Source organism: Typopeltis vanoorti, chromosome 14 (genome assembly GCF_054136105.1).
Source record: "Typopeltis vanoorti isolate ZY-2024b chromosome 14, IOZ_Tvanoo_1.0, whole genome shotgun sequence".
Lineage (NCBI taxonomy): Eukaryota > Metazoa > Arthropoda > Arachnida > Uropygi > Thelyphonidae > Typopeltis > Typopeltis vanoorti.
In genome coordinates, this window is record NC_143562.1 from 80,544,263 (window position 1) to 80,559,314 (window position 15,052).

Here is a 15,052-nt window from a genome sequence, read left to right on the forward strand (position 1 = left end):
TGTTGTTATGGTATAGGGATTGCATTCACATGATTACTTAAAATAGTATATAATGGAAGAAACTCAGTTTGAGAGTGTAGGAATTGATGATAAGATCTTATGATTTGTTTATATCTAACTTAGCCATTTTACCTCAGGTTTGGAGAATGATCATGCAGTATTGTTGCAGAAGATGATTCAATATGTAGAATTTTTTTTGCATATGTGGAACTAAATAGCTAGAAGAGCTAGTAATTATGACAAACTTAGGGACAACTGGGAGCAGTATCGTGCTATAAGAAACTGCAAGGGAAGGATGTTAGCAGTGTGTGGGAAATTGTCAAAGGACATTTGAAGAAAGCTTCATTGTTGCATATCCAGTGTTAGATGGCAAAGTTTATGGATGAGTAGCATCATTAAGCTGACTGTGAAAGAAAAGGATATTATGGAGGGAATATAAATGAAATATGATCAGCAAGCTCATGAACATTACAAAAAACAAGAAAGAAAAGTGCCCATCTTGGTAAGGAAGGCACAATTCTGATGATGTGAGAAAGATGTGAGAAAATTATCTGAGCAAGTCAAAGGAAATCTCAAAGAGTTCTTTCCCTATGTGTTAAGTAAAAAGAAGAATGATTATGAAAGGATATCTTTAATAAATATAGATGGTATGAGTGTGACACCAGAAGAAATAGTTTAATTACTGATCATTATGCAAGTGTATTATTCATTTAGAAATAATGAAATGACTGATGCAAGGGAATGATGTTGATAATGGGAATCACTATAATAATAATATTAGATTTTGCAAAAGCATCTGACAGGATTCCACGTATAATCTGTTATCAGAGCTGGGCTTAAGCTGATTAGGCCCAAAATCCAAGAAATTTAAAATTTGATAACATTTTGGAAGACTTTGCTGACTAAAAAGCACGAAAGATTTCTTTATAATTACTTTCCTTTTTTTTTTAAGTATAATTGATAAATATATTACTTAAATCATTAAAAAAGTTAGGTAGAGTTATCAGGAGTAGTGCTAATGTTACTTCTCTACAGGAAGATTTAAATACTTTTTAGCTTTTGGACAAATGAGTGGAGTTTCAGTTTTAATATGCTGGCCAGGTTGGCCGAGTGGTTAGCGTATCAACTCTCGCCAAAAGGCTGTGGGTTTTGAATCCTGCCGTGGGCATGGATGTTTGTGATTGTCTGTGAAAATACTAGTGGTGGTGGGCAGTAGATGGCATTGATGTAGATAATGTAGTTGGTGGAGACGGAGAGTAGTAGAGCAGGTGCCCTCCCACGATGAGTCTTTGGACTCCTTGAAGGTGTCACATAATAATAATAAATGCAAGGTGTTACGCTTTGGAATACAGAGATATAAGGCTATATTGTATTATTGGAGCTGTACATCAGGAAGTGAATGAGATTTGGGATCCTGGAGGATCCCAAATCTCATTTGATATTATTATAATCAAATGTAATTATAATTGATATCATCTTATTTGATGATAGAGAGTGGACCGAAGCTCTGAGGGCACATTGCAAGTGTTGCAAAGACTGCACATTGTATTGCTGCTATGATAAAAAGTACATCGACATGTAGGGATAAGAAGGTGGTGGTGCATCTATATAAGGCATTGGTTAGACACAGATTTGGTCACCTAGTTTTCATTGTGATGTGGAAACACTGCAGAGGGTCCAAAGATGAATGACCAAAGTGATATCAAGACTCTGGAGTGTTGGTTGTGAAGAGCGTTTCAGGGAATATGGATTTACAGAGGTTGGTGGATAGGAGGAAAAGTGGAGATATGATAGGGAAATGGGTAATTTTCAGTTTGGATGCCAGTAGTGCATTGGTGGAAGGAGAGAATTTTAAAAGACCTACATATGGATTTATTATTATTATTATGTGATACATCTAGGGAGTCCATAGGTCCATTGAGGGAGGGCACTTGCTCTACAACTCTGTCTTCACCACTCAATCCACCAACTACAGTGAACTGCAATTACACCAATGCCATCTACCACCCACCACCACTAGTATTTTCACAGACAATCGCAAACATCCATTCCCACGGTGGGATTCGAACCCGTAGCCTTTTGGTTGGAGAGTAGATGCGCTAACCACTCGACCAACCAGGCTGGCTAAGGAAAATGAATAAGGAAAGTGAATTTGAGTTCTTGAGAGAGAACTATTTTAGGCAGTATGTAAAGGAGGGCACACGAGGATCGTGAGTTCTAGATCTGATTTCATCAGAGGATGTGATTGAGTGGGGTTTTGCAATTTCCTGCAGCTGGTGAGAGTGATCATGAAGTGATCACCTGGGTTGTGGCTAGCCATATGAAGCCTTCTGTGAGGAAAGGATATATGTAGAATTACGTTGCTGGTGATTATGAAAAGCATAGGAGACAGCTTAGATCTATAGTATGGAATAAGATTATAAGCAGGAGGGAGATGAATGCTGTGTGGGAACTGACCAAAAGATATTTAACATTGATGTGTGAATGCATTCTGAAGGTGAAAAGACTGAATAAAGTAAGTGTCAAAGGGATGAATAAAGAGATTAAGTATGAAATTTGGAAGACGAGGATACTATGGCGGCAGCACAAGATGAATAATGGTAGCAATCAATTACATGAGAAGTATAAAAAGCAGGCCAGAAAGGCAATTCATTTGTTAAGAACAACAAAACTACAGTATGAGCAGAATAAGCAGATCAGGAAAAGAAAAACCCTAGAGGGTTTTTCAGATATGTGGCAAGTGGAAGGAAGAATGATTATGGTAAGATTATGTTGATCGATGAAAATCCTAGAATGGTAATTGCTGAAGAAGACATCATTGAGCTATTCAGCGAACAATTTATAAGGGTGCTTCATCCTCATGAGGGTGAAATCATGACAAACTCAAGTGTAGAGAATATATTCATAGAGAACACAGAAGATGACTTAATTATGAGTGAGCAGGAGATATATGAGAAAATAAATAAGCTTCATATCAATAAGGCAATAGGATTTGATGACATATCACCACGTGTCTTAAGGGAATTGGCAGTAGCATAGCATGCCTGTTTAATCTCTTACAGCAGCACAGGTTCCAAATGAGTGGAAAGAAGGCAAAATTGTTCCACTGCATAAAGGTGATCATAAGGCTGTGGCTACAAATTACAGACCAATCTGTATATCCAGAGTTGTGGTACTGTTTGAGACTGGTGAAAACTAAGATACAAAAATGGGGTTGATAACAACGGTATTCTCTGTGGTTGTCAGCATAGGTTTGTTCAAGGGAGATCATATTTTACCAACTAACTTATGTACTATAGCAAGGTGACAAATGTCTTGGACAAGGGAGATGCATATACAGTGGTATACTTAGATTTTGCAAAATCTTTTGATACTGCTACACAACAAGCTGTTAAATAAACTGAAACAGATGGGATTGGATAACAGACTAGTGACTAGCTGTCAGATAGGTATCAGAAAGTTGTATATGAGGTGCAGTATTCCAAAAGAGGAAAGCGACTACTGGTCTGCTGCAGGGGTCTGTATTGGGGCCACTGATGTTAAATTTGTATATTAATGATATTGAGATGGCTTTATCTGGTAATATGTGACTGTTTGCAGATTATGCAAAATTGGGGTGGTCAAGCAGATGTTATGGCCATATAGGATGACTTGAATAGATTGTATGAGTAGGCAACACTGTGGGACTGTCAGTTCAGTGTTGCAGAGTGTTAAGTTTTGAAGTTGAAAGTTTATTTTTCACTTGGTTAGAGTATAATAAAATTAGTTTAATCCTTTATCCAAGTGTGAGCAAACAAAGTTTGCGCCTGAAAGTATCTTCAGGACTGGGGTAAGGTGGTACAACACCAGGGCAACTCGTTGCAAAGGTGGAGCAAGATACCAACACTCCTATCTCAGTATCTCCTATAATGCAAAACACATCTCCTTGCGGATATGTCTAATGTTATGCATTAAGGGAAGGGCCACTACCCAGACTAGTTTCGACCTTTATTGAGGTCTCTTCAGTGGGAGCCAGGCCCAAGTGGAGATACCAGGCAGAAGCATTAGCAGGTCATCTCTACCTATAGGAGTTGCCCTGGTGTTTTACCACCTTACCCCAGTCCTGAAGATACTTTCAGGTGCAAACTTTGTGCGCTCACATGTGGATAAAGGATTAAACTAATTTTATTATACTCTAACCAAGTGAAAAATAAACTTTCAATATCTTTCTCTAAATCCAGAGTAATTTATTAAAAAAAGGGTGGCACACCATTTGGCAACTCGTATAGGTAGAGATGACCTGCTAATGCTTCTGCCTGGTATCTCCACTTGGGCCTGGCTCCCACTGAAGAGACCTCAATAAAGGTCGAAACTAGTCTGGGTAGTGGCCCTTCCCTTAATGCATAACATTAGACATATCCGCAAGGAGATGTGTTTTGCATTATAGGAGATACTGAGATAGGAGTGTTGGTAGCTTGCTCCACCTTTGCAACGAGTTGCCCTGGTGTTGTACCATCTTACCCCAGTCCTGAAGATACTTTCAGGTGCAAACTTTGTTTGCTCACACTTGGATAAAGGATTAAACTAATTTTATTATGTTAAGTTTTGAAATTTGGTAAGCAACGATAGGATGCAAAGTATACACTTAGTGGAGAAAGTTTAAAAGATGGCAGAGGAGATGAGAGATCTGGTAGTGGTGGTGAACAAGGACCTGAAATTCCCAGGCTGCATTGCACAAACAAGTTGTGTAGTCGTCACATCAGATAATGACAGTGATGCAGAAGACATTGATATGCAGAAATAATGAAGTTACAATTTCACTGTATAAAGGCTTGTAGAGCTTATTGTGCACAGATTTGGTCACCAGATTTTCATGGTGATGAGAATATGTTAGAAACAGGTTAACAGGTTTTTCATAAATGGGAGAGTTGGGTAGAACAAGAGACCATCCCTGGAAACTGTAAAAGAAGGTGTGAGCAGAGGAGTGAGGAGTAGGTTCTTTGCATGGAGAGTAAAATGCATTGACAGAGTGTGTTGTGAATGTAAACACATTGAATCAGTTTAAGGTATTGGATAAGCTTTGTGTGTGATAGTGTCTCTCTCACGAGTCTGGTTCCATGGATTTCAGATGTTAATAATAATAATGTTATCAGAACCTCCGGGTAGTCACTAATTTCCATATCATACATTCTCTTAAACCTGTTCACACTAGATTAATGCCCTCACTACTTCAACATGGAAACCATTCTACTTACTCAGTGGTCTGTGAGAGAAATAGGTAGCTTTCATCCTTTCTTAACAGCACAAACATAACTCACATGGTTCCTCCTTATCCTCTGCCTACCATTCATCTCTTTGTAATTCTTTGTACAGCTTCTTTAAATCCTCTGAACCTAGGAGATGAATCTGTGCACAGTCATCAAGGTGGAGTTGTATCGAAGTCTTGTATTACTATAGTAACATAAAAAAAAAATTATAAAACTTAAAAGAATTTACCTTATAAGCTTGACCTCTGGCCCTGTAAACATAATGTAAATGTGCATGGATAATTAACAAATATAATGCAAATAACAAAATCAAGTAGTCACTGACAATTAAATGTAACGTCCTATTAATCAGAGACACAAGTGGAAGAAATATGAACGTTGATGACACACAAGAACAGTATAAACTTATTTTTCCATTAGTACTAAGACCCTATTTCACACAATGCCAAGCCATACTATTAACCAACCATACACTTGACTTTGGATAGTTTAGTGGATGGAGATGGTTTGTCTAATAGCCATGATTGTGTGTATGTGTGCGTGGCAATTGAAAGCAGAATGTGTGGAGAGAGAAACAGACCTGCTGAGAAAGGAGATGGAAGGAATTAAGACTAAATTGAGGAAAGTGAATGAAGATCTTGGGAGGATAGAGAGGTTGGTTAGTGTGAGAGGCACGAGAGTAGGTGTAAGAGAACAGCATCAGAGAACAAGGGAGAGAGAGAGTGGGGGAGAGAGAGATTGGAAGCTGTAAGATTTAGGGATGTCAGTAAGAGAAGGATGAATGAATCTATTCAGAGTGTCATATATGGAGATTTGATGATTCAGGGTGTGCAGAGTAGTGCTCGCTTTGTGGAATGATGTGGCAATGGCAGTGAAGAGAGGTGAAAGTTTCAAGGAGATAATAGTAATGGTTGGGATGAATGACCTGAGAGATAGTGCGAATCGTTAGTTAGCATGAGATTTGAGGTTGATTTAGACATAGTGTGCACAAGGAAAGCTAGTGAGCTTGTTGCCCTGGTATGATAATGCAGAGTGGAGGAGAGGAGCAGTCATCATGAATGAGATAATAGAGAGTATGTGCAGGAAAAGGGATCTGGAATATGCTGATGAATGGAGTATGTTTAAGGATAGAAGGGAGCTGTATGCATGAAATGGATTGCATTTGAAGAGACTGTTGTTTTCTGGAAAAGTGAGTGTCGGGACAGGGAAACTAGAATCGCAAAGGCAGAATGTAGCGGGGATGGGGATAGTGACTTGAGAAACAAGAGTGAGTACACTATTACAGTCAGGTGGAGTATGAGGGGGAGTAATAATGGCTATACAAAGGCTGACAATACACTGGTTTTTCTGTATACAAACGCTAGAAGCGTTAGGAATAAAGGGAGTGTGTGACTTTGGGAATTTGTGACATTGATTAATTCAGTCTTTCCAAAGGTTGTTGGTATCAGTGAAGTATGGTTAACTGAGGAGGATGTTCTAACAGGGATAGAAATCGAAAGGTATAGCATATTTTGCAGGATAGTGAAGGTAAACGTGGTGGTGGAGTGTTATTCATGATAAGAGATGAATTGTGTACTCTCAGGGTGGAGAATCTCAGTGCAAATAACACTAATGGCTTTGAGAATATATGGCATGCGGTGGATGTTTATGGAATAAGATATTTACTGGGATGTTACTATAGGCCAGGGAATATAGATAGTTATGATCAGGAAATGTTTAGGCAAATTAGTTTGGCAAGTGCAATGCAAGCGATCATTGTGGGTGATTTCAACTATAGTGATGTAAACTGGGCAGAGGAGACAGCATGCAGCAATAAGGGAACTAAATTTTGTATTTGGTGAGGGACAACTGTCTTTTGCAGCATGTGTTGGAGGGGAACACAAGGATCAAGAGTTCTGGATTTGATCATGGCATCAGATGATCTGATTGTCACTGAGATGACATACTTGCTCCCCCCCCCCACCGAGGAACACTGGTAGATAGAGTAATAGCAGGGAATAAGAAACAATAAGCTTGCTGAAGCCAAACTTCATATGAATGTTGATCAGTTATTCCTTATTATTCTTATTATGTGACACCTCCAGCAAAGACTCATCGAGGGAGGGTACCTGCTCTACAGTTCTCTAACTCCACCATTCAATTCATTAACTACAGCAACTCCAACTATCATCATCTACACCAGCGCCATCTACTGCCCACTACCACCACTAGTATTTTCACAGACAATCACAAACAACATCCATGCCTACAGTGGGATTTGAACCTGCCTTTTGACTGTAGAGTGGATACACTAACCATTTGGCCAACCAGGCTGGCAAATGTTTTTTTTATTATTAATTTTTTTTTTTTTTATGTGCATAGTGGAAAATGGAGGAATGTTGGCAACCATTTTGGTGGAACATCATCCATGAAAATACTGTAGAAAAGGCATAATGGTGAACCAGACCATCTGTAGAAAAGTGATTGAGTCCATGAAAGAGGTATCATCGATTAAGCAGATGCAATCAGCAAGATAGAACTTGTTGACTCTCTTTGCACCCTCAGATAGTTATTAACAGGAGTTGTACTGTGTGGATTTTTGTCATAATTTTGTGTTAATTCCAAGATTCCTACAAAATATTCTCAACAATTTAGCATATCCTGATTTAGATATATTTACATAAGAAATTTATGGAAAGCACCACCTTTTGTTCTGAATATCCCTTTTCATGTTGTATGTAGAATTTTGTTTGCCTGTATCATGAAGTTAAATTATAAATAACTAGATAAATATCATAATTTCCTTTCATGGACTTTACATGGCAACTAGAAGTGAAGTTCTTTAAAAATTTATAAATGTTTTGAAATTCATTTAATTAGCATTTAATATTTTTTTTTTTTTTTTTTTTTAGACTGGATTATATCTTGAGGTAGAAGTAAAACAGCTGGCATTGTAAGTGTTCACCTGAATAAAATATACATGTGCATATAAAAAACAATGTATTTATTGAAGATGAACATATGAATTATAAGAATGATATATATAATTTGTGCTTGGGTACATTGCATTATATCCTAATTTGTTGTAAATTTTATCAAACAGCATATGTAGAGAGAGAAATACTCATTTACTGTGCACCGCCACAGAGAATGAGTGTAACATCTCTCTCACAGGCAATGCAGTCCATATCCTTACCACACAAAGAACTACTCACCTTCTTATTCACAACTGTCTCTTGGAAACTTCCAGGAACTTCTTGATAATTGCGGTGTCATATTATTTATTATTTTTTTATATATTAACCCCACAATAAGTGGGTGCAAATCCTATGACACAAGTGTCACGTGTATGCATATGGTTTATGAGAAAGAAGAAATTTGTTGGTATGTTTTTGAATGAGTGGAGTTTATTTTTTCATGTTCTTTTCTCTTATTTTTCCATCACTTTAAAAAATTCTCCTCCAGTATTCATTTGGTACATGCCTCTTTATCTTAAATGTCTCAATCAAGTCTTCACTCTCTCCTTATATCCATCCATAGTTCCACATTTCTAATATAATTTTCTATTATCTACTTTTGCACTCTTGATAGATTCATCATCCTTTCAAATCCTGGCAACTAGAACTGAGCACAATAGTCCAGATACAGTCTGATCAGAGTCTTAACAACATACCTACCACCTTTATCTTTGTAACTCACCATTCTTCTCACTATAGTGATAATTGCCTGTGCTGACTTTGCCACCTTTTTAGTGCATTTTCCAAATGCCAGATCTCTATAAAACATGTCAAGATCCCTTGCTCCTCCACTTCTTCCAGTATAGTTCCAGCAATGGAATATGCATCTTTCTATCTATAGATCCCAAAGACACACACACATTTCTGCAGCATGATCACCAACTTTCATTTCTCAAATATTTCCCTACCCAATTTACAAGATAAGTCATTTGTATCACCTCTTTCTATCATATCATATTCAGTATGCGCTTGCTCTTCATTGCAACAGTCACATTTTGTTGTCAACCATTCTAATATTCTCTTCTACACACCATAAATAATTAAATCTCCATACATTGCACTCCTCATAGCTTTATTTATTTTTCTTTTCTCTTAAGCTCTCTTCTCATCCTGCCTTCCTCTTTTTCTCTTTTTGATCCTCATTCTTTCTCTTTCACTCTGATGTGCCTCTCACTTCTACTTTTCTCATTCCCATGGCTTCCTTTCACATTCTCTTGATTTCTTTCATTTCCACACTTGTTCTCTGTCTCATATTATCTACTCTCATGTCTCCTAATCTCTTCATTTACCCTTCTCAGCGCAGTCCTGATGCTTTCCACTTGTTTCCTCCCTCTCTAGTATCCTGCTCTCACCTAACATTCCTCCATTTCATTTAAACTATTTAAAGTCATCCATTGTTTGCCATATTTTCATCCTTAAATCTGTAAACAAATTCTCTACATTCTCTTCATCCTCTCATATCACTTTGGTGATATGAGAGGAAATACTCACATGCTCCCATTCCTCATCTATTGAGATAGACGAGGAATTGGAACATTCTACTATCTCAATTACACTATCTCATCTTTAATTGATGAGAAACATGTACCATAAGCATAGCATAGTGTAAAAGTCCAGCAACATCTAGTAATGTTGTAATTATTTTTCTAATCCAGTTCACATATATGTAGTAGACATAAATGCTGATTAAAGTTCATGTCGATTTATGGAATGTATAGCACATAAGAATGAAGAACATAATTTAACAATTCTATTATTTTGTCTCTGTCACAGAGACATCAGGGATATGGTATTAATGCACTTTTTTCAGTCATTTTCTTCTTTTTCATGACTGCCTCTTTATCTTCCTGAGTCTACCATAGAGTTCTGATTTCTCTATCCCTGAAGACAACTTCACCACATGACCACACATTGAATCAGTCAGTGTTTCCTTCACAGTCTTCTACTGTGTCCTCTAAGTTTGGTTTTTGTCTTTAAACTCTCATTTTTTCATCATCATCATCATCAAATTCCTGATATGTACCTCCTGGGGGAGGTGCAGGATATTACAATAGTACTACATGAAAAAATTAGATCATTACCCACTTTCTATCAGCAACTTTCCTCCAAATTAATCTGTTATCTGTCAAAGACTCCAATATTATCTGATCTTAAATTTGTCTTCCAAGGCACATCTTATTGTATCAATCTTCCTCTGGGTCTTTTTCTGCCATTCTGGCAAAAAAACACTTGTTTTGCTAACTTTTCCTCTCCCATTCTCTTCACCACCCTCCCCTGTGGTGTCACCTCCTCGTGGTGCCCTCTGGATAATATAATAACAGCAGCATTTCTTTTTTCCCATCATGGAGACAAATTTCAGTGATTATAACTATGCTATCACGTACGGGGCAGCCGATGCGACTCTTGATTTGGAAATGATGTCAGAGTTTAGAAATGAGTAAATTCCACCCAATACAAGAAATATTATCCTTTCTTTTAGGCTTGCACGGTGATCCGAATTCGGAAAAAGCAATGCTTAGAGAACAGATCCAAACAGCCCGCCGAAACCTAGCTACAACACAAAATCTAGTTTCTAAATTACAATCAGAACTATCGAACTATGTTAATCCAGACATTCTACAAACACTTGAAAGAATTACTGACAATTCAGCCAAGCATACCCTGGAAAAGAATAAAGAAAAACTCAAGGAAAAAAAAAAAAAATCCACAGGTTGAAACAACGGCAAAATATGGCGGCCAATCAGAGGACTTCCTCCCCGAGAAACAACAATGAACAACAAACAAGGGAGACAAGGAGCGACCAACCACCGACAAGCAAGAACCATGTGATTAACCTATCAAGCCACACCCTGAACAACAGCGAACTCACGCTGCTGAATAAAGGACTGAACTATGCAATAGCGCCTAAAAAGGTGAACAAATTGGATTTTATCTACCACATTGAAAGAGGGCATCAGATCCCTACCTAACAACATAGCAGATAAAATGCGACTAGAAACCAGTAATGTCCTAAATACCAAGAAAACCCTACAGAACAACCTGACTAAAACAGAATTAGCAGCAATTAAATCATTAAAAGCCAAACAAAACATAATAATAACGAAAGCTGATAAAGGCAGTGCCACTGTTGTCCTTGACAGGTCAACATACATACTGCAAATGAACCAACTAGTAGCCGATAACAACACATATAAAATGGTAAATTATAACCCAACAAAAAGGATAAAGGACAAAACAGAAAAACTACTAAAGTCCGTCACTTCTTGGCCACCAGACATAGTTAAAAAACTCAAACCCCACTACTCCCGCCCCCCCAGAATATATGGGGTTCCGAAAATACACAAACAAAATGTGCCCCTTCGACCAATAGTGGAAGGAATAGACAGTCCCAATTACCACCTAGCCAAGAAATTAGCGACAACACTCAAGGAGTTGGTAGGTCATTCCCCCTCCTACATAAAAAACACACAACACTTTATAAACAAAATCAAAAACATAACACTCGACAAAGATGACTTATTAGTCAGTTTTGACGTTTCTGCCCTTTTCACTAATGTCCCCATCAATGACACAATTCTCCTACTACGGAACAAATTTCCGCCCGACATTATGGCCCTCTTTGCCCACGTACTAAAGTCCGGTTACTTCGTGTGGCAAAATAAATTCTACCTACAAAAGGAAGGTGCATGGGCTCACCATTATCCCTCCCAATCGCGAACTTCTACATGGAAACCTTTGAGCAAAGGGCTCTTGATTCCGCCATGCTTCGACCGACAATCTGGCTCAGATACGTTGACGACGTGTTCGCGATCTGGCCGCACGGGCGACAAACGCTAAACACATTCCTCAGCCACCTAAACAAACAACACGAACGCATACAATTTACCATCAAAATCGAAAACCAAAATTCGCTCCCGTTCCTAGACACACTAGTTACACGTCTTCCTTCAGGCAGTCTATCCTTCACGGTCTACCGAAAACCGACACACACGGGCCAATACATACATGCGAATTCATACCACCACCCAGCACAAAAATATGGAGTCATAAACACCCTTAAAAACAGAGCCACAACTATTTGCTCTAACCAGCAAACCCTGAAACAAGAACTAAAAATTATTAGTGACACATTCATAAACAATGGCTATAACAAAAATACTGTCAATAAAATACTCTATAAAACCACAACAAAAACGAATCTAGATTACAGTAAAACCATAGCCATCCCATACATTAAAGGGTTATCAGAAAAAATCAACAGAATCCTACAACATTATAACCTCAATGCCACCTTTAAACCACCCACAAAACTTAAAACCATATTCAACTCCTTTAAGGATCCTCTCCTCCCATTAGCACATCCTGGAGTCTATTGCATCCGCTGCACCTGTAACTTACCGTACATTGGTGAAACAGGACTGACAATCCCTATACGCAAGAAAGAACACATTAAATATAACCATTATGGTGAAGCAGGCCTCTCAGACCATGCACTTAACATCTTACACCAAATCAACTGGAAAAGCACCTGCTCCTTACACCGCACAAAAACATGGTACGAAAGAAAATTTAAAGAATCCTGCGAAATCCTGATAAACCACCCAAATATCAACAATAAAAATGGTTTGAAAATTCCAAGGATCTGGATGGCACACATTCAGCCAACCTAATATGAAAGATTCAGCATAAGTCAGGACTCTAGCCAATCCGCTAGTATTAGAAACCATTCCACTCCAACTGGCTGGAATGATGTTAATATATGTATATAGTAGACAACACAAATAATAGGACTCTAGCGTTGATGTATATATTTTTTTTTTTTTTTTTTTTCCCACCAGAGGTCAGGCCAACAATTGTGGTAGCGGTTAGTCAGTGTCTTTAACGAACCAGTATGATTGTAGTATAGCTTGTTTCTTGTGTATATTTGTACGCTCCAGAAGATGACCTTGACATAAAGGTCGAAATGTCGAATTGTAAAATTTTAGTAATATTAAACTAAAGTTTTTATTCAAACACGGTAGTTGTCTCCATAATTTCCAAAAATGCACAAGAATTATTAATATCATTCAATGTAATTTAAATGGTATTATTACTCCAGCAAGCAAAGGAAAACTAAATGAACTACTACTACTACTAGCTGACAAACATGATGCTGATATTAAGAATTATCAACACGTTAGCACAAGAAAAGTATGTGGCTAGATGCTCTCTGCAATGTTCATTTAATAAACAAAATTGACATCTAAATCATAAATTCGATGTTCTTGTTACTAGACAAATCAAGCCTTTCCATGTTCCAGATTATCAATGTATGATAATCCAGTTATCTGGATTGAGTTATCGACGTCCTTTAACGGATAGTGAAACACTTATCCTTTCAAGAGGACATGAATTCGCTTTAGTCCCTAAAAAGATTTATATTTAGATTTCCTTTTTAACATTGAACGGAACTTATTTCACCTCTCCACTGAAAAGGCTAATACTCTCTGCCTAGAAGTTGCATCCATCCTACTTAAAGCCAAGTTTCCTCCATCTAACATATCTTCATCTGAAAAGAAAGCTCTACATTCCCTAAGAAGCAACAGTCACCTTGTTATCACTAAAGCAGACAAGGAAAAAGTGATAGCAATTATGGATTCTTCAATTATAAAAGAAAAATTTCTCTTTTACTACGAGATCGTTCAATATACCAAGAACTGGATCATGACACCGCTAACAGGCAACTGAAGAAATTAAATTCCCTTCTAGATGAAGGTATAAGTTTAGATGCAAATATCATAGAAAGATTAAAAACTCATTTTGCAAGACCTCCTAAGTTTTATGGTCTACCAAAAATCAAAGATACATTCCTCTCTATCCTATTGTAGACTGTATTGATTCACCTACTTACTTCATAGCCAAATATTTAGCAAACTTATTGAAATCACATATAGGCAAATCTTGCTCTTTTTTGAAAAACTCTTCTGATTTCCTAAACAAATTAAAAAATGTCTCCTTACAACCTACTGATCTTATGGTGAGCTTCGATGTACAATTGTTATTCACAAATGTACCTCTCAAAGAGACTTTACAATTACTTACTGACATACACTCCAGATATTTCTTGTTTCAAAACAAATTCTACAACCAAGTAGAAGAAACTGCTATGGGAAGTCCACTTTCTCCTACTTATTGAAAGTAGGGGAAAGTGGATTAGATTATTTTGGGTTAGATATATACATGACATTTTTGCAGTGTGGCCATACATCAGAAATTCCTTACCTTCCTTTGTAGCCAAAATCAATACTTTACACATTCGTATCAAGTTCACCATGGAAATTGAAAAAGATAACGAATTATCCTTTATAGACATCCTTCTCATCTGCTCACCATCAGGTAATTTAACAACATCTGTTTACAGAAAACCTACTTTAATGGAAGTTACATTCTCAAACAATCTGCTCATCATTCTTCTCAAAAGACAGGAATCATAAAATGTTTAATTCAACGAGCTAGAACTAATTGTTCAACTCCCCATCATTTACAGAAAGAACTTTCAACTATCAAATAGAAGTCATTACATGAAATGAAATGGCTTCTCTGAAAGGACTACACAACACCTGTTCAAATCCTACAAGCAAAACGAAAACAACAAAGAATCAATACTTCAATTTCCAATCCCATATATCTCCTCAATTTCAGAACCAATTTCAAGAATTCTGAAGAAATATGATCTAACAGCTACTTATATTCCTATCAGTAAAATATCCACCCATTTCCTATCGTCTAAAGATAAACACTCAACTGTGTCTCTCCCTGGTGTATACCAAG

At 37.4% G+C, this 15,052-nt stretch overlaps 1 protein-coding gene across 4 annotated transcripts in view; it reads left to right on the plus strand.

The window, feature by feature from the left end:
* LOC150099706 (uncharacterized) overlaps window positions 1-15,052 on the plus strand; it is a 143,782-nt gene that overhangs the window by 11,505 nt on the left and 117,225 nt on the right. For all 4 annotated transcript variants that reach the window (XM_090404423.1, XM_090404422.1, XM_090404421.1 and 1 more), the window contains exon 2: window positions 8,138-8,178. In XM_090404423.1, coding sequence (XP_090260549.1) covers window positions 8,138-8,178 — 41 coding nt within the window. The remainder of the gene's footprint in view (window positions 1-8,137; window positions 8,179-15,052) is intronic.